Source organism: Gymnogyps californianus, chromosome 13 (assembly GCF_018139145.2).
Source record: "Gymnogyps californianus isolate 813 chromosome 13, ASM1813914v2, whole genome shotgun sequence".
Lineage (NCBI taxonomy): Eukaryota > Metazoa > Chordata > Aves > Accipitriformes > Cathartidae > Gymnogyps > Gymnogyps californianus.
The window spans coordinates 2,311,203-2,331,402 of NC_059483.1; the positions used below are offsets into that span (position 1 = coordinate 2,311,203).

At 42.6% G+C, this 20,200-nt stretch overlaps 1 protein-coding gene across 1 annotated transcript in view; it reads right to left on the reverse strand.

The window, feature by feature from the left end:
* Positions 1 to 20,200, reverse strand: part of ITPR1 (inositol 1,4,5-trisphosphate receptor type 1) — a 180,282-nt gene that overhangs the window by 86,642 nt on the left and 73,440 nt on the right. Inside the window, exons 21-36 of the mRNA XM_050904988.1 lie at positions 19,729 to 19,870; positions 18,564 to 18,730; positions 18,047 to 18,248; positions 16,382 to 16,520; positions 14,806 to 14,864; positions 13,427 to 13,588; positions 13,158 to 13,328; positions 12,134 to 12,199; positions 11,137 to 11,274; positions 9,441 to 9,566; positions 8,866 to 9,066; positions 7,108 to 7,359; positions 6,436 to 6,561; positions 5,571 to 5,699; positions 1,580 to 1,700; positions 761 to 945 (exon numbers count right to left, since the gene is read on the reverse strand). Coding sequence (XP_050760945.1) covers positions 761 to 945; positions 1,580 to 1,700; positions 5,571 to 5,699; positions 6,436 to 6,561; positions 7,108 to 7,359; positions 8,866 to 9,066; positions 9,441 to 9,566; positions 11,137 to 11,274; positions 12,134 to 12,199; positions 13,158 to 13,328; positions 13,427 to 13,588; positions 14,806 to 14,864; positions 16,382 to 16,520; positions 18,047 to 18,248; positions 18,564 to 18,730; positions 19,729 to 19,870 — 2,386 coding nt within the window. The remainder of the gene's footprint in view (positions 1 to 760; positions 946 to 1,579; positions 1,701 to 5,570; positions 5,700 to 6,435; positions 6,562 to 7,107; positions 7,360 to 8,865; positions 9,067 to 9,440; positions 9,567 to 11,136; positions 11,275 to 12,133; positions 12,200 to 13,157; positions 13,329 to 13,426; positions 13,589 to 14,805; positions 14,865 to 16,381; positions 16,521 to 18,046; positions 18,249 to 18,563; positions 18,731 to 19,728; positions 19,871 to 20,200) is intronic.

Sequence of the window (20,200 nt, forward strand, 5' to 3'; positions counted from 1 at the left end):
TAAAGAGGGAGAAGCTATTTCAATGAGACTGGGTTGGGCAGTGTTTTTACATTACGTAATAGAAGTTTACATAAAGTTAGTTAGAACTGTTTGCCAGAAAAAGCTTTTGACCAGAGAATGAACCTTCAAAGGATAAAGGCGTCATTCATGATGATGAATTTCATTTGGTATAAAAAAGGCCTTATTGAACCGTCTACAGATCTGAACATAGAATACAGCTATAACACATCAGTCCCTATTTCTAACATAAAGCATTACGTTTAAACAGTCTTTTTAGCAAAAACAGTATGGGAATGCACACACTTTGTTTCAGGCAATGACTGTGGCTGCAACTGGTTCACAAGGAACCGATACATCTATCTGTTTCAAGCTCTGCAGTGGTTTCCAGGCAAGGCTGTGGCACCTTTCGTTGTACTGCGAGTTTTAGTGTACAAGGAGCAAAGCACTGGAGGAGTTTGGAAGGCTGTGATGATGAAAAAGTCCTGTCTTATCAACTAGCTTCAAATATCAACATCTCCTAGGATGAGTACTTCTATACCTATTAGCCATGCACGTTCCATTACCTGTCTTGATACAACGGTTTACATTTGATTTTATATACAGTATTACAGTAGTAGTATATTCAGCATCAGCTAACTTGATTACCATGTGGCATTTTGACTAGTTAATTCCCAAATGTCTTTCTAGTTAGTAATTCCTCCTCTTGTATAGGCATGCAAGTAAGGGCTTATCAAAGGTGGAAGGGGAGCTGTGTAGTCACCTGTAATCTTTCAATTATGTTTCGATAATCCCTGGAGGCAGCGAGCACCGAATCTCTGCGGGCAGCATTCCTTGCAGTCATTCGCCAGTTCATTGCAGTCTTCTGTACAATGTTGTGAGATTTCAGGAAGAGATTGTTGACCTGACTGTCCAAGTCTACAGGAATTGCAATTGCTCGGCTTTTTGCTGCAACAAGCAAAAGTTAGTAAGAATTGACTCCTTCAGCCCATATATTACAACCAATGCAAGAACAAGACAACCTCTACTTGCAATTCCTTCTACAATCTCCTTCGTGTGCAATTTAAACAATGCAATGCTCAGTCCCTGCGTAATGGGTCAGACCTCTGTGTAGCATTACGTTTAAAGGTTTTCACACCTCAGAGCTGTTTACTGTCTTTAAAGTGTGGGAGTAGGAATCTGTCCTTACACTCCCAACAACTCATGCTAACACACATGTACACCTATCCAACAGAATTTGGCCTCAATATCCAGTACGAATTACTCTTTTTGCTACTAAAAGTGGAGCAAATTACTGGGAGGAGCGGCACAAAACGATTTCCCTGCTGCACATCACCAGGACTGCAGAGTTTTGAGGTTAAATGGAGAAAGCACTTCAGGTTACAGTGACACCACTTATTGCTCAACCATGACAATCTATTAACATAACTCTGGCTTTGTACTATGCCTTGCCTCCAAGTTGTCTGCAGGTGGCACTTGCGGTAAGTAAACCGCACTTTCTTTTTGGAAGGATGACATGTAAGCAGCAAATACTGGATGACCACGTTCGCAGCAGTTAGTTCGGATTGCATCCATTTCTTACCTACATCTGAGAGGACCCGAATGCAGCTTTCCACTGATGCCTTTTGGCTTGGCATTAACCAGTTGCAATGGTACACTCTGAACACGCCTTGCAGCAACTGTACGAACACAGGCTGGCGAGTCTAGAACACAAGGTTAAAGAAAAGAAAAATCAAACTCATCACACCATATTGAGATGTATCAGCATCACCTTGAGGTAATAATACCGGTTACTAGCTTCAGCCATGACTCTCTGCACACCAGTCATTTCTAACTGGTCTGCATCCACTTGTTAGGCAACTTCATGTTGTAGACAGCATATCTACCTCATGATCAGCAACTGAATGGAAAGGGTGGGAACGAATGCTGGAAGGGAAATAATAAACAGACAGCTTCTAAAGCATGAAGCCTCAGTAATTGAAGCTTGACTAAGCAAAGGAAATAAGCAGCCATCTTCATCTGTTTAATCAGAGTTATCAGCAAACCTGGCATACAGAGATTCTTCTTTTAGCATTGACCAGTAGCTGACTCAATAGTCCACAGGGAAATGGGACTTTGTTCTTGGCTAAACAAAAGCACAGCTCCAGAGTCGAAAACTCATCATTTCCAGTATTATTAGCTGGTATCTAATTTACTGAAGAAACCAGCCGTGTGTTATTTCAAACACAGGTAGTAGTTAGTGGTAAACACTACAGCTGCTATGGATCCGCCAAAATTAAGGCGTGGTTTTTAGCCCTGTATTTTGCAAGGTGATCTTCCACTATAGATAGGCGAGCTACTCCAACACACACATGCACATGAGCTCTGTTCTTTCATCTTTCCAATGTCCCAACAATAGTGACCAAAACTCCCTGTTTGGTTTTGTACAGTAACTACTTAGTAGAACAATTCATTTATTTTACCTGTAGAGGAAAGAGTATTTTCAATATTTCAAACGAACCTACATTGAGAGGGAATACCCCGTGTCCCTGTGCCTACTAGCTATGTAATGTTTCTATCAGCTAAGTGAACTACACCACAGTGCAAAGCCCACAAGACTCAGGAACCAGGGAAAAAAATACCTCTTTTATTCTGGTCAAGATTAATGCCTGTTTGTAAGAAAAAAAGTGGAGTTAGATGAAAAAGCCAAATCTATTAGACAATTAAATCTATTGGATCAATTCAAACACCACCATTATGAAACGTACAAAAGTAGAATCAAAATTCAAGAACCAAAGATTACTAAGAGGCAAATACCTATTATCCTTTCTAGAAATAAGCCAAACACCAAAAACATGGCAGACAGTAGTATTCTCCAAGGACACTGAAAATACCTGCACTTTTGGATTTAAGCCACCCACATATTCCTTTCAGTTCATGTTTAAAGACTTTTTGGTCTTAAAAAGCTTCAGAGACATTTCATTTGCTTAAACTAGGTCAATAAATCAAATAAGAAATTTACTCCATGTTCTACATGCCTCCAACCACACTTGTGAAGGAAAGCCTTGGGCAGCAGCACCCTTAGGAGGCAAACAGGCTAAACAGTACTTGTTAAAGAGGAAAAGTTTTGGACAGCTGTTCTTTGAAAAGACATATTTATGTTCTCCTAATTTTATATTATTTGAACTCCATGACAGACGTACAAGGTGTTCCTTGAGCAAGCAAGGCTGGTCCTGACTCAAAGGAGGTACAATTTAAGTCGAACAAGCCGTAACATGAAAGAGCATGAGACAAGAAGAGGCTCGCATGGGAAGAAACGAGATGACAAGGTGCAGCAGAAAGCACGGGGAGTGACTGAATCCAAAGGCAACGCAAAGGAGAGCGGCAACCGTCACTCGCCTACGGAGAGAGCGGCACCAGATCAGGTAGCAGTGGCTGCAGAATGCCCTGCAGCATCTCAGGCGGGAGGGAAAAATCCCACCCAGAGGAGCGACGTACGCCAGCTAGGTGGTCCAACAGGCTGTACTCCTCAGACGGGAGAGTCCTCGGTTATCGGCAAGAGTCTTGACAGGCAGAAAAAGGGAGAGAAACAGAGCTTTTAACTTAGAGATGTAGAGGAAAGATGAATCTAGGATAAGACAGAAAGACAGAGCTATCAACTGAGATGGTAAAAGAGAGGTGAAGTAAGTTACTTCATTCTGCTAGACAGAGGGAGAGATTGAGAAACTAAAGAAAAACTGCTGACATAAAATTAACAGATGGCTAAAATATGATGGTAAGGAAGTGTATTCAAATGCTGTACACTCAGAGATGACAACTAAAAGCATGAAAGCCAAGCTATATGGTACAGAGGGAAGAGAGAAGGGCAGAGCCCCGTGGGGCAAGGCTAATTTGATCTCAATTTCTCATTTCTTTTGATGAAGTTTTGACAAACTAGCATGGAGGCTGATACTGCAATGGCAGCTGACATTTTCAAGTCACATGAGGAGCAAATCAACTGCTGGACTGCTCAGACTTGTATGGGTTAAGACACAACCCTAATAAAGCTCCTCAGCCCAAACACAGCTCTCTGGGCCCTCAGAGGCAATGCCCACAGTTTGGGAATTTAAGAATATTTGAGCCAGTCTCAAACACAGCTCTGTCGCTTTCAGTGTGACTATCTCCTTGTCTGAATAAGGAGGGCTGTCTAAGCCTATGTGAGAAGCAGAACTGTATTGAATGCTAAACAGTTGGTGGATCAGGCTGGCCACTGGTCACCCAGACATGGCTGTGTACACGTCCTGACTCGAGGGCAGAGATACAGGTAGTCAATAATGCAAAAGCAGGAACATTATTGCTCATACTGAGCAGAAAGAAGTCTTTACCTGATGCACAGTCATGCAGCAGTTTTATGTACACTTCCCTGGAGCACTGCAGTCGCCCAGGCAGTGCCCCATGATCCAAAGGGTTAGCATAAATTCTTTGACAAGGCACTGACATGCCAAGTTGCCAGATACCCTTTATGGCCACTTTTGGGAACCAGATGCCACCTAACCTGTTGCCAGTTGCATTCAATTACAAACCCGAAGCTTGCACTGCGAACAACTGCCTTTGGCACGATGAGGTTGCATCAAGTTTCAACAACTACCATACTTAAACTTCTGACAGGCCTGCCAGGCACCTGACCACTCCACCCACACTCCTCCCTAAAAGTTATTTATTCATAAAAGAATGATGTTATCTTTGTGCTGCAATACAAATATTAGGGCAATGTCCTGACACTGCTGTTCTGCAGTGGAAATCTCTACCTTCTGTCACTTCACAAATGTTCCAAGCTTCTCCTCCACATTTCCCCAACTTTTGAACAAGACAAAAAATTACTCAGCTTAATGAAACACACTAGAGCTTTTGGAAATTTTTTGGTTTTGGAATGTTTTTGTTTTTCAAGGAAATTAGAATCTTCCTATAAAAACATGCTTTCTTTAAACAATCACCTTTGCACCCTCTGTAATACAACACTCTCCTCCTGTCTGGAAAGCTTGCCATCAAAGCTCTATCTTCCTTCTTCATGGCACTCTGGAGAACTCCTTGCTGCTCTGCTACTACTTTACCACTGCTAGACAGCTGGCATGCCAAACTACCACTGACCAAAACTGCTTGTTTGCTCTCCTACACCTGCCCTCATCATCTTATTCAACTGTACTCTGATCTATGGCTGCAAAGAGGGTGACCAGAGCCCTTAGATGCAACTGCAATACAAAACAGGGACAAATACTTCACTTCCCTACTTGCAGTGTGATTTTCTCACCCGGAACCTGAAAAGGACATGTAGAAACTCTCTCCAGAAGACCTGTGTGGTCTCAGTGATAGTACAGAACTGAATCTACTGATTAAGTAATGTGACACTTCAGCTTCTCTAGAAAAATGTTTGTACTCTGATCTACAAATCTTCCCACTTCTACAGCAAAAGAAACATCCTGGTCACGAAGAATACATATTTGCTCCCCTATTACAAACACGTGTTTCTTTTTAACTGGTAAATGGAACCAAAGCGGAATGAACATAATTGCATTGGCAGCATATTTTCACTTTTCTGTCTCTCTACATTCTCCTACCTGCAAAGTAGTGCTCTGATCAGAGAATGGGGAACTGAAGAAAGTGGTGACTATACTCATCACTATTTCTGTAACGTACTTCTCCAATATGGAGTCAGCATGCTTTCTGTCGCTGGTATTGTTACAAGCCTGCAAAACAATTCATTCTTAGGTCAGAAGAAGCTCAACCAAGGTAGATTAATAAGTGTTACAGACTGGAATTCTTCATTTCGCACTGTTCGAGTCACAGCAATTCCCTGCCACAATGATATTTATGACACTTGGATCTCTGGATTGCCAGCACACACAAAAGCAGAAGCCCAACACCGTTACTGTTTTAATGTGTTGGCATATAGCATGTTTAGGAGGGAGGGGAAAAAAAAACCCCAGAGTGCCTTAGAGGAAAGAAAGTAGTAGGGTAGGGAGGACTGAGGTGTAATGCTTTCGTATGGGGAAATACTTGGAATCCCAGGCAAAAAGCCACATGGCCAAACAAATGCCAAGCTTGGAAAAAATTTGTCCTGACCTGCCAAAAATCATTGACTATTGCTCGGGAAGGAGCTCACTATCCTGGCCAGAATAAGCAAGCCAGGTGGCAGAACAGAAAAAGGCATTAGGCAAAAGAGCAGGGTGTGGGGCTTTTCTGAAGTTTGTTGGTTTGGTTGGTTTTTTTTCTTTTTAAAAGGAAAATATTAATGTGTTCCATGGAATATGACTAATGAAATCCACAGGCATAAGGAAAAGACGACACATATAAATTTGAAGGAACACAGTATTCAGGGTACTTATTGCCTTGATGCACTGTTATGTCTTATTCTTACTGCTCTATAGTAAATAGGTTCATTTAAGCTTTTTTAAGTCAGTTCCTAGATACAGAAATCATTACCCGACAGATGTCAACCAGGAAGTTCTCAAATAGCTTCCACATATGATTACTGGTGTAAATCTCTTTCATTTCTACTTCTGTGTCCACATAGCAATGATTCAAGAAGTTGATGTATGCAATTTTGACCTAAACGTAGAGAAAAAAAATTACCATTAAAAAATAAAAACCTGAATACTATTAAGAATGAATATAATGTCACATTAAAACTGCTATATAAATCATTTGTAATTCTACTTCTTCCTTTTATTTAAGCACCGGTGAAATTTAATGCCATGAATAGCAAGACATCATCCAATAAAAAACACCAGGACTACTGTAGACAAAACATCAGCATAATAATCATTTCCAGTTCTGCAGAACCATCTGTTCAAGGTTAGCAGCATACTCCATAAACCTCTCTGCCTCAAGAACCCTATAAAACAAGCAAGTACAGCACCACATCCCCATTTTAAGGGCAAGGAAACAAGCATAAAAGGATTTAACTTAGCTATCCAGATTCATTGGGGTTGCCGATAGCAGAAGCAGGGAAGGAATCCAGTTTCCCAGCTCACGGCTTACTGTCCACCTGCACCACCACCCTTCCCAGGCCAGACTCCGCAATATCAAATCTCTCTCACCCAAAGTCAGCACATTTCAAATACATATAGGCCAGTGCCTCCAAACGGCCCTCACCTCAGGTATGCAGTCCTCGTGGGTTACTACCCTAACAATGTCATCCAACGGAAGAAGGGAGTTGCATTTTATTTCTGTGTAGACATTTTTGCCTTCTGTGCACACTGCGAGCAGTTCTACTAAATGGATGTGGTACATCAGTGGGCTGTTTTCATCCATCCGATCCCTCTCTGATCTCATCATTTGCACCAAAGTCTGGAAGGAGGCTCTGTCATTGTAAAACACTAGGACGTCTTCTCCCGCATTCACCAGCTACCGAGAAAGCAAAATATTCCATCAGCAGATCAAAGCCCGTGCATCTCCCCGCAGCATCCTCCCCTAATCTGTGGGCTGACTGTTACAGTGCACATCTCAATTAGCTATTCTTCAGACACTTAAAAGGAGTGCAGCCCACCATGTCAGCTGGGCATTCCTCTTGCGCTCCCTTCATGGGATAGAGGGCTCGAGTATGACATTTTCTCTTTACAGAATTTACCACTTCTGAACTGCTGAAGAACTTCAAAGTCAGTCCAACTGACTGCTTAGACAGAAGTTGTGCCAAGAAGCTTGTGACTTTCCATTGTGCTTTTTTATTTCACATATATTGCCTCAGCTGACTTTTTAATACAGCTAGCTGTAGACATACCATTTTGGTCAGAGAAACGCCCCAGGGGCACGCCGGATGGGAAGACTGCAGGGCTCAGTAATTCCGCCCTTCTGAACAAACACCATCAATTTTCCAAGGCTGGCGAGTGACATCTTAAGTCACACACTGAAGATTTCTATCAGCTTCACATTTGAGACCCGGATGGCCCCATTTTCAGAGCAGTTCAGACCTCCTGTAACTCCATGAAGGGAAGGAGAACGAGCAAACCAAGACCTGCTCTAGGCTGGGTGCTTCTGAGCATGCAGCTGGAGGGATCTGGGGCTGTCCTCCCACAGGGTTTGCAGCCAACAGCCAGATAAAATGCAGAAGGCAACCCCCTTTTCTCAGCAGCTGCTGACCCCCATGGAAGCCGACTGCTGAGCATCTCGCAAACTTGACTCCGTGTCGAGAAGCTCGCAAAACCATTTTTGAACTGAGTGACAAAATCTGGAAGACCTTCGATCAATCTAGTAAGATTGATATGCAAAAGCCAGAGCTTGACAAATCTGATCCTTGGGCTCCCCCTGCTGAGGAGGCCAATAAAAATCCCGTTAGACATGCAAGTACGCTGTCAAACAGATCACGTCCAATATCCAACTTAAAGGGATTTATTCACCCTTCTCTTACCTCTCCCTTCTATCCTGACACCCCAATTTCCCAGTTAAATACACACCTAAATTTCTGAAGACCCTCAGACTTTTCCCCCCTCAGCACTTAAACAGCTGAATATGTAGGTCTTGGTAAGATAAGAAATTCCCATCAAAATACTATCATGGTACAATTTTCCTTCTGCATTAGCAATCTTGAAATTAAACCATTCCTCTTCTAGCCAATTTTGCTAGAGGAAGGCACCCCTGCTTCATAAGCCCGCCTATATGCTGCTGTGTAGAAGCCTGGAAAGTAACTTGTATCATTAATAACCGACCACTCATTATACCTATGGGTGAAGAGCTCAGAAAGCTTTTGGTCACAAAAAAGCCTGTGCTTTCTGGTAGCTGTATGCTCTTTTCGCATTGAGCGAGCTAACTGTCAGCTTCTTGGCAGTCCCAGAAGCGAGAGGATCAATTTGTCATTTTCACCAAATGGTATGTGAAAACTTCTGTTCAGACCTTGCAAATCTCTGCAGCTCTCACCTCAGCCATTACCATATCTTGGCATTTCTTAATGAATTTTCCTTCCGCCTTGACAATTGTCTGCAGGAACTTTATGTACTGAACATTTCTGCCATGTGTTTCGATACAGTGGACAAAGTGTTGAACAACGCGTTCATTAATCTCACTGCAAAGCTGGAAGTTGTTCATAAAAATGTGCTGCATTGTTACTGCTTCCAGAATCTAATGGAGGGGATGAAAGAAAGAAAGAAATTAGAAAATAAACAAACTACCAAACCCACACAGAGGTCAGGATAAAGTCAACACTCCTGCAGGGTGCCGGACTGAAAAGAACATTTCCTAGGACCTAATCTTTCAACACAACGGCTCGTATCTAAGCCTATTTTTCAGTCCACTTCAGCCTCTGTGAACTTTCTACACTGAAACGGTCCTAAACAAACAGATCTTGCCAACTTTCGAGGCTTTAGAATGAAAACAAAATGTGACCCCTTCAACCAATCTTGCATCAGAACAGGCCCAGAGGCGATCACCAAGGACAATCCATTCTCCTTTCTTGCTAGGAAAAAAAATCAATCACAGCATGAGGTTATTCTTACCCCTGGGTTAAGGAACAGGTTTATGTGCTTGTGCAGTAATGCCTGGTTCTGTTGGTTCCCAGCACAAAAGTTCTGTAAAAACTCGTGTGCAAGCTTCATTATCTCCTGCATCCTCGTGTCTTCAGCCTGTGATTGCATGACAAATAAGATGGGGTTAAAAAGAATCTGAAGGTTCACTTTCAGGTGAGTACTGGATGAGCCACAGCTCCAGCTCTGCAAGGGAACTGTCACGTCTCTCACTCCAAAGAAAAACAAACCTCCACCCAGTTCACAGACATTAGGGATGAGTTTGGCCTGCTTCACAGTTTTAAAGATCATCAAAAATAAAGACCATAATAGAAATTACAGTAGTTTATTCTCTAAAATTGCATACTCCATGGCCAAGCCTGCCAGCAACGTGCTTTAGTCACTTTTACACTTCTGAACATACCAGCACGTTGGCCAAACCACACATCATCACCTTCGGGCTACACAGGAAAATTGCCATGTTCCACTGAAATGCATTTCAGCAGCGACAGATAGGTAGTTCATGGCAAAGAAGAGATGGAAAGTTATTATTGCAACAGCTAAGCCCGATTTATATTTACTGGAATCCGCACACTACTTGCATGCTTCCAAGTACAGTTCAGGAATCGGTGCCTTTCCTCTGACATCAGTGTGGATTACCAGTCCACTGATGGTATAAAATGCAGTGTGGAAAATTAGTGTCTGCTTTTATTTTTAAGGAGTTTCATATATTTCCAAGGGTGAAACACCTTCCACACTGCCTGTCCAATATGTATTCACATGTATGGGACAGAAAGATGACAAGAGGTGTTGAAGGGTGTTTTTGCTGCCGATTTTTTAGCAAAATATGAAGCAAGACAGCATGAGACTTGACTTAACATTAATCAAAGCTACTGTCTAGAATTACTGGTTCTCAGAAACCTATAGAGTTTGGAACAGAGGACAGCAAAGTGACTGGGAAAATGCGAAGAGCTCCCTCACCTATGCAATGATAAGTACCTGTCACCTATGACTAATGGGCAGCCAACGCGATGAACTGGTTGCTTCATCAGCACAACGCGGTGCTGTGCAAGCTCAAACTGTACAGCAACCCAGTCAAAGTGGGCTTCAGACTGCACCGCTGACATTACACAGCACTCTGATATGGCTAATTATGAACAGCAGAGCTCGCCAGGAAAGCCAGTTGATATTTATTCATTTCTAAGGGGGAGTTCGGGACTCTACAACTGCGGGGGTCTGTGTCCAACTACTGGGCAGACCTGCTGATAAATCCCACGGGGGACCAGGCACCCTCGTTTCCCTTAGCATTCCCAGGATGGCTGTCATACAGCTACCTCGTAACAATAACGCGGGTCTTGCTTCCACCAACACAGCTTAACTTCAAGGCAGCACACACCTCCCATGAAAAGCTGAGAGTTGAGCCTTGGTCTTACTCTGAGCTACAATGGACAAATATTTCTTCAGGAAACAGTGCTATATACAAACTGTATATTCAAAGACTTCAAACAAACGAAGTTTATCTAAGCTCCCCATTATTTCTGAAGCGTGGATGTTTCATAGACCATCAGGCTATATAAAATAGCCTCTGTGAATCCAATATAAAGGTAGAAGATTCAGGAAGATTCAGAGGAGGTATTAAAAGCCCGTCAACATGACACGAAGCAAGGCAACAGCCGTATAGAAACCCAACCTTTTCGTAAGGGATCTGCAGCAGCTCCAGCACAACCGCGTGAGCTCCCATGTTCCTCAGAAGTCGCTGCTGCTGCTTACGGCTTTTCCTGACCGAGGCGCTTTCCTGAACACAGAGCTTGCTGAGCCGCAGCAGGATCTGCAGAAGAGACTTGCTTTAGAGCTGAAATTCTGGCTTTTATTTCAGAGCATGCCAGGCGGCTCCCAGAGAGCAGCAACAGTGAAAAACACATTTGCATGGACCAGAGCGGCTCTAGGCAGCAAAATCAGGTTTTGGGGTCTGGAGGCGAGGAGCTAAGACCAGGCTAAGGCCTGGTTGCTCCTGCAACATCAACAGAGGTGCAAAAGGACCAAGCTGGAACCGAGAGCCGCCGGGAAACGTGGAGGCAGAAGCCAGCGATGGTGCCTGCTGCCCCCTCGAGCGGCAGCCAGCGCAGCCTTGCGCCACTCGGCACAGGCAAGGGAAGCAGTTTACTGGCCTGGGTACCATCCGTGGCATCTCTGACTAGGGCTGGTCCTGCAGAATTCAGCCGTGTCAAGTGAACCTGGCATCGGGCTCCGCAGTACGGAGCCACAGAAAGACCGTTAGCTCATACCACACCAGTGCCAACGCATGCTCTTTGTCTGGTATTTTTTAAACTAAATTTCAACAGCATGGTGGTTTTGAGTGCAAGGTACTTGGGACGGGGCAAATTAAATAGCTTCTCCACTTGCTTACTTTCTTCTTAGCCTTTAACAATAAAAATATTGTGTTACCATTGAAACAGCAGCAAAATGTCGCGTTTCTCACTAATCCATTCTTAAGGAAAGAATACGCATGTCGTGCTTATTATATTCCTGGCTTCTCATTCAAGTTCAGATATGTTATTACTCAGCAAATAGTTTCCACAATGGAAGAATGACTCAGACTTTCCTGGGTGCCTCCCTCTGACTGCAGCTCTCCAGAGCTGTGTTACTCATTTACACTTCCATTTAACTATCAAGAAGCAAAGTTTTACCTCTTTTACTACACGGTAGTTGTAGCTGCTAGTACTTTCAGGCTTTTGGGACTTGCTGTGACCTTCCTGAGGATAAAATCAGACAATTTATTAGTAGCTTATACTATTGTCTTCATGAAGGCTAAAATTACCCTTTTAGGATAGTGCCTGCTCTCTTCGTGCAAAGGAGTGTCATCCTTCAGTTTTCTGACAGTCTCAGGAAAAAACCATACAATTATCCTGTCAAGTTACGTTGACCTCTATAACATAAAATAAGGTGAGAGTGGGATGATTTTAGAGACAGCAACCTCCTGTCCTTCCCTTTGTTTGTCACATTCTGTCTGTAATCAAGTCTTCCCCCCAAAAACTTCTTACTTTCTCTGCCTCTCTACTATTCTTAAACTGTCACTGCATAGATATCACAAGATGCCTCACAAGGAAAGCAACAAGTAAATTCCTTTTATTTACTTCCAACAGTAAATGTTCATAACCCAGGGACTATTTCTTGAATTCCCTCACCCACTCTTTTCTGTTTGATTGCAAATTATATGGAGGCAAAAGGTGTTTAATTAGTTCTAAGCCAGATGTGCATGCCAAGAAAGTCTCGTATTATCAGGTACAGATAAAGCACTGTTCTCTTCTGTCATTTTATCACAATGCCATGATTCAAAATGCATCACCTGAACAGTTCACAGCTCTGCCCTTGCGTTATTTGAAGTACTTTTGACCATACAAAACCCATGCAATCTGTCAGTGCTGAAAGGACACAACTCAGGAGCCAGAGCAAACCCAAACCAACCGCCCTGCTAGAGCCTAAAGATGACACTTCAGTGGCTGCTAATCCTGAGCAGTTTCCACTTGAGCTAGTTGATGCCAGTTAGTCTCAAGTTCTCCTCTTATTCTTGCCTTAATCTAAAAGCAATACAGACAGCCTCACCAGGCTGCGCAATGTGCTGGAAAGATGTTTTTTTGGTCACATTGCTGGAAACAGTTACATCTTCATAAAATACTAACACATGAATTTGTGCAAACACAACCTAATTACCTCTTTTTTCTTGTGTTCGTTTTCACCTTGCACTCCATCCATAGTCTCATCAGGACCTTGGCCTTTGTACACCCAAAGCTCCGATTTTTCCACAATAGACCTCAGCTGGTCCAAATCTTGTTTTATCTGCTTGTAGTTGTCAACATCTTGGCTGGTAACAAGCAGTTGAACCTTACACGAATGCAATCCATTAGTTGCACAAAAGGATTGGTTTTAGCTGCAATATACATATTCAGATGAGGAATAACGCTCTTAATACACACACATACCTGCTTAAAAGCTTGAAGGACTTCTTGTCTCTGACTAAAGTGCCGGAAGAGTAGCTGAAGTGCTCCAGACACCAGAGGAGGATAATCATGCATTGTTAAATGCAACAAAACTCTGAGAAACGTTCTGCCACCATGATCATCCAAATCCAGTGGTGTATTCTCCTCACTGAAAACAGAGTATAGGAGTTAACTAGCGTATTAGACTGAATGTCTCAGCAGGTTCTTAAGTCCAGTCAGCGGTGGCAGAAATTTTTTTTTCTTACTAAGAAATAGTAACTTCCCCCAATAAGGGGGAAAATTATCAAATCAAGTGCTATCTTAAGACACACAGGGTTTTTTGGTGTACTGCTTAATAGGGAGGCTATTCCAGAATCTTGTTAATCGTGGTTCACTCAGCTTACATTATCCAACTTACATTTTTCGGGGTCAAGCTACGCCAAAATGTTTGTCTCTATGTCAGCCTCACCCTATTGCTCAAATAGTTCTTGCCTATTCCTGGTACTAACCTTTCTCACTATTTATGAAATAAAACCCTACCTCAGTATCCAGGCTGCAATGCTAATTATGTCAAGCACTTGAAATCCTCCTCTTCCCTCTCTTTCCCCTGCACCTCTTTTCTGAGCATGAGAAACTCATGTTGTACATTTTTTCTATCAGTACCCCCTAAATCTTTTCTGTATTCTGCTTCCAACTGAGTCTGCACGCTTACATTAAAAATTCTGGTTACTAATTCTGTAAGTGAATCTCCCTCTCCCCGCTTCTGCCTTCATTTAAGAAATCAGTTATCTTAGGTTTACAGAAAACAACTGCAGCTCTGAGCAGCTTAAGGACAAGCTCAAGTACTTGGAGCCTGTCACTGACTTGCTGTCCTGTGATTTAAGAAAGGATATAAGCCGGTCCGGAAGGCAGGCAGGTATGGGAGGTACAGCTTGCTTTGTTCTGTCATGCATGTGCAGTTTAATGCTGCATTATATTAAAAAAAGGATGGCTAAATATATATCTGTCTCAGTAGAAGTCCCAATCCTTGCCTACACAAACTTTTCCACCTAAGATTTTACTGCAGTATTCAGCTTAGATGCACTAATCCTCCAACTTGGCTTTCACCCACACAAGTGAAGCCCTCCCATGAAGATCCTTCTGGCTGAAGGACCCCTGTCCCTGTGTCCCTTATTTGTGGCTTTGAATCCAAATGGACACTACTTTGAGTGCTATCAAAGGCATTTCAGGAAAATGAAGCCTAGGTAACTGTGGCAGCTGTTTCCAACCTTTTCCCAGTTACCACCTCACTTTCAGCTGCAATCCACACTCCTTGGGAGCCCTGAGGGCTGCAGCCTGGGAACTGCTGAGCTACCCCTTGATTAGCACTGGTGAAGAGATACTTTCCTTCCGCCAAAGATCCCCTCAGCTTGTTCTTCAATATGTTCAAAGTCTAGGGCTCCTGAGAAAATAGCAAGACAAATACATTATGTCAGAGTCACACCAGAGATGTTTTTGCAGCCTAAAAGCATTTTAAAGGGCAAGTGGTGATATAGGTGTAAGCAAGGGGGTCATAACAGGCTGAAAGGAATGCTGAGAGATTAATGAAGCAGCCTGCTAAGATAACATAAGACAATAAATTAACCTGTTCTCAGCTCACGAATTAAACTGCATAATAATTTCAGTAACATCCAGGCTTATTCCTCTCTTGCCTATTTTCAGATTACACCAGCATCATTCCAGGACACCGATGAGACCTGGTGTCATTCAGAGGGGCCATCCACAAGAAACACCAAACTTCAGCCTTGAGAAGTTCTAAAGTAATAAATTCAGCAAGGACAGCAATACCCCTGTGGCTCAATAGACAAAAAGGTCTTTGCATTTTTCAGTATAAGGTACATATTATCACACGGGCAATGACCAATATTCTGAAATAAAAAAATAAAAACGGCAAACCAGACTTGGAGCTCTCAATATTTCACAAAGATTTGCAAAAGGGAACAGAAAGAGAGCACAGGGATTTTACATCCTTGCCAAAAATGTTCACCCCCTTTCTTCCAAAGTTCAGCTCGCAGAAAGAGCTCTCGGTCTCCCCGCCAGCCCAGTTTCGAAGGCTCTGGCACCCCGAGGGGCTGCCGGACAGGCAGCCCAAGAAAAAAAGTACACACATCCCCTTTGAAGTGAGATCAAAAGAAACAGTCTCCTCCCTTTGAAGACTTCACATCTAAACCACATTTTCCTTATCTTTCTCCTTTGCATCTAGAGATACAGTCCCCAAATTGAGGAAGAAGAACTGTTTGATGTCTAATAAGCTGCACTTTCAAAGTCCAGTTATTCCTACACAGTACAGGTCCTAACTACAGGACACTTTTTCCCCTGGAAAGCGATACAGCAATTGACAACACCCCATCTACCCAGTCCACTAACTATCCTGCTTTCAATTAAGAACAACACCGGACATGACAAGCTCCTCAACAGCTTACTTTCATACCCTTGTCTAGCAGCACTGAGATACAGACACCTCCAGATGTCTTGCCTTCCTACAGTACCTTTGGAAAAGAGAAATTTGGGTGGGTAGAGGCATCAGGCCGGGGGTAAGGGATGGAGGAAATGAGATTACTTTGGGGACCCTTCTCCTTCACCCAGAAACATTAATAGAAAAGATTTAATTTGAGGTTGATGACAGATCACACATGATAGTGTTTATTTCAGGTTTTCTTTAAAGGATGCATCTCAGGCTCTTGGTCACACCTAACACATGGAAACAAGTAGGAGAGAGTACAAATAAATCCTGGGTTTTGTTTGGGGTATATGGAAATGATCCCTACCCCATTATTCCCACTGCTAGCAGGGTACTCTGCTTCAGTGGCACCATTCATATGCGAAAGCAAGAACCTGAATCAATTATCCAATTAGCACCTGTAAGATTAAAGAGTCTTCCCTAACCCACACAAACTCATTCTTTGCAAAATAACTAACCTGGTACATTAGTTGGCATTTCTTGATTACTGGTTCCAGTGGGTGACTCAGACATCTGGGCATTGCTTTCATCAAATTCATGTTTAAATATACAAAGTAGGCAGGAGATTCTGTAGTCCAATCTCACATTCAAAATAAACTGATGATACAAAAGTAGTAAAAATGTTGAAATAACTTGCCTATTTCCGGCACATGTACAATTTACACATAATGCAGTGCTACCAACATGCAAGATCAACATAGTAAAGATGTGGATTTAACTTGGAGAAGAGGTATCAAAATGTTTTCTTCAAAATCCCCAGAATTCAGTAATTTTTTCCAGTGATTTCAACGAGCATATGATATACACACAGTAATAAATACTTCTGAGTAAAAGATTTTGGCAGAGTTTTGATGCCTCGTTACTGCCCAACGCAGGCATCCTCACCCTGCCCCCCAGGAATGGAAAGCAGCATTTCTGTCTCCGTTCTGAAGGCAGCAGGAATCCAACAGGCCAGCGCTGCCGTCCTCCTCGCGCCGACTCCCAGGGCGCTGTGGCAGAGGAAGCTGAACACGAGCTGCCAGGAGCCAGGCTGCTGCCGCAAGCGCAGCATCGCAGCCTGCTGCTGCCGTACGACAGCCACCAGTTCAGGTGGGTTGTGTTAGCTAGTCCCAGTGAAACCTCCAGCGTAGCAGGGACCACCTTCTCAGTGGTCTTCCTCCCTCTTGAGGAAAGAAGTACAATGCAGAGAACACTTGCAGTGTCTCAGATTTAGGGGAAAATGCTTACTGCCAGTTTTCATAGACCATGGTAACAGGGGGAATACTGGCACACTAAAATATCCCGTTGCACATGCCAGGCCATAAGAGAAGTTCTGGCTTTAACTAAAATTAGCAATGGTGAAAGGAAGTGAATCAAGCCTCCCCTACGTGCAGCATCTGCTGCTGAGGGGAAGGGCATAACCTCAAACCCAGCTATGCGCGAAGCCTCCCACGGGGGCACGGGGAAGGTACACCATGGCTTTCCTGCTGCTTTGCATACTTTCGCCCACAAGGCTTTTGCAGCATTCTGGCCTCCGTGAACTTGCCCGTGAAGTTACCGAACAGAAAAGGGACTGAGGGAGGGAAGATGGATTTCAGTGCAGTAATTTTGCGGCAACATCTACATCAAGGCAGCGCTGTGGAAAAGGGAAAAAAAAACTTTTCTCTTTCTGTCCCGAAGACTTAGGAGTGAACAAGTGAGAAAAGCCAGACAGAGATGGAAGAGACAGCGAGGCTGGCAAATGTGCATACATAAAAAACATTTCAGGCTGATGGCTGTACGAGGAGGAGTCTCAAGTATCTCGCCCTTCCTTGGGGCACTTAAGATGGCCCTGTAAACTCAGAGAAATTACTAAGACAGTAAGGTGGAAAAGGAGCTCTCCACTTCAGCAAGTCAGATATTTATAAATCACTGGTAAATATGCATATGTCTATTGCAAACTCATTTCTATTAAATTGTTTCAGTAATGGCATAATATTGTCATATACAAGTTGAGTGCTGCATGCCTGAAAAAGTCACCCTTGTAACGCTTTACCAGTTTAGAAGAGGCACATGCAAGGCAGGATTGAATTAAAAGGTAGCATGGCACTATATTAATGCTTAAAGACAGCACAAGATGCTACATTAATTTGCGTTGTTAGTACCTGAAGTATTTCGATGATCTTCAGCTTTGTGTCCATTACCAGGATGTCCTCTTTCTCTGGTTCGCTCTGCTTAACGTTACCCTCAGGAGCAGCAGCAAGCGGAGTCATGGGCAAGAACCCACCGCCTCTGAGCACCACCTGGGTCATCAGCTCACCAACTCCGTGGATTGATCTCATCACATTGCTCCCTTCAGAGAGGTAGGTAAACAGGTAAGGTTATGATGGTGTAATGGGACTGCATTAACAGGGCAAGGACCCTCCACATCCTATGAAGAGAAATTGTCTCAACATTAAACAAGGCCAGGTAGGTGGACACCTAAATCCCTGGAACAGATGGAAGTCAAGAGAAGCCCTGCAGTTCTTTCAGGAACCCCATGCCCTCTCCCTCTTTCATCGTAGGCATTACTCAGCTTTACAACCAAGCCATGGACAGAAAGGAATAGAAGACTTCAAACCCACATGGACATTTTGAGATGAACTAGAAACTACCAAAGAATGATGTGTTCTTGCCAATCATTTTTCAGCCTTACCTTTACTTTCCTCGCCTTTTGCCATCTTGGTAATAGGGAAGATGGTAGTGATGTGCACACAGTCTAATATAGCAAGGAGGATTTTGGTTAGTCTGAGGAGGTCACAGAAGTTGTAGAAACCAAAATATATCAGATTTCTGGCTAAGTTAACAACCTACCAAAATAACAATAAAAAGCCTGATTAATACTAAACATTTTGCTATCACAATCAAGTTGTCTTAACACAGTGAAAAGACCAAAACCTAGCTGTGAGTCATATTCTTATCATAGTACCTCGTAATTCTATAAGACTGTATAGTTCTACATTTTAGCAGAAGTTTTCTACTTGCCTACAAATACTGCAATGCCTGGAGTAACAGTCTGTACCTGCAATTGATATTCTATAGCTACAAAATCATACCATATTTTGTCTCATTACAGAAAAGGTAAGATAGGTCAAGACTAGAGGGAACATACAGATGCTTGTTATCGTTTTGTCTCTCAGAAAAAAGATATCACACATCTAAAGCTTACTGCTAGCAAGTTATAAAGTTTCCCCACAAGTCCTCCACATGCACTGCTTCAAGATGCACACATAACAACGTCACATGTAGTGCAAATATTTAATGTAGCCCCATTATCTGAAGTATATTCCCTCAAATGCTTTTGGTTTTTTTTCTTTAAAGAAATATCACATCTTTTCTTAAATTAATGGTTATTTAGGGAATACTATTGCATGGATTTGCTACATCTTATTTGCACAGACAGAATATTTTAATAGGTCAGCAAGTCACAGGACGCTGTATTGTTCTCTTCGTGAGTAATACTGTAAGCTCTAGAGACTATCTGTGCATGCAGACGTAGTGTTTAGTTTTCGTGACTATTTATTCCAGTAAAGCTTGACTTTGCAATAACACTGAGAGCACAAAAAGTAAACAAGGCTGCTGCAAATCTAAGACATAAGCTCACATTCATTAACCATATTTCAAGAACTATCATTGCAAACTCACAAATTTCAGTGGGGTTGCTTGCACGAGGAGAAAGGACTACAGGGGAAGGAGGAGCCTGCTGAGGCTCAGCACTCACTAATTACTTGCCAATCTACCTGGTGTCGAAAAAAGTACCAACATTCCACAAAAAAAAAAAAGGATAAAATCAGAACCGGATAACTACCTCAAAAGTGAGCTTATTTTTCTCTTTATCAGAGAAAGGGAACCTCTGACACACCACATCTCTTAAATATTCCTCTACAAATTCCATTGTTTGTGCAAATCTCTCCTTAATTTCATCTTTGGAAGTTCCACTGCTATCATAGCTGAAGAGGAAAAAAAAACAAAACAAAAAACAAAACAAAACACAAAACTTAGCATGCAAATACACAGGGCTCTTTTCCTCCGATACAATTTTTCATTGGTTTGTCAAAATCTAAGAAAAGTTAAAGGCTGTTAAATAATTTATCCAAACGAGGGAGTCGGGAAGCTGACACCATAATTTCCTGGCTTTTGCTGTTTTATCCCATATGCTCATTTTGCACTATTTAAAAATGTCTGAGGAAAACAAAAAAGAGAATTTTGTCCCAATAAATAAGAAAAGAAACCCTTATTATTTTAGTGGAAACAATGACAAGCTACGTACAGCATTAAGG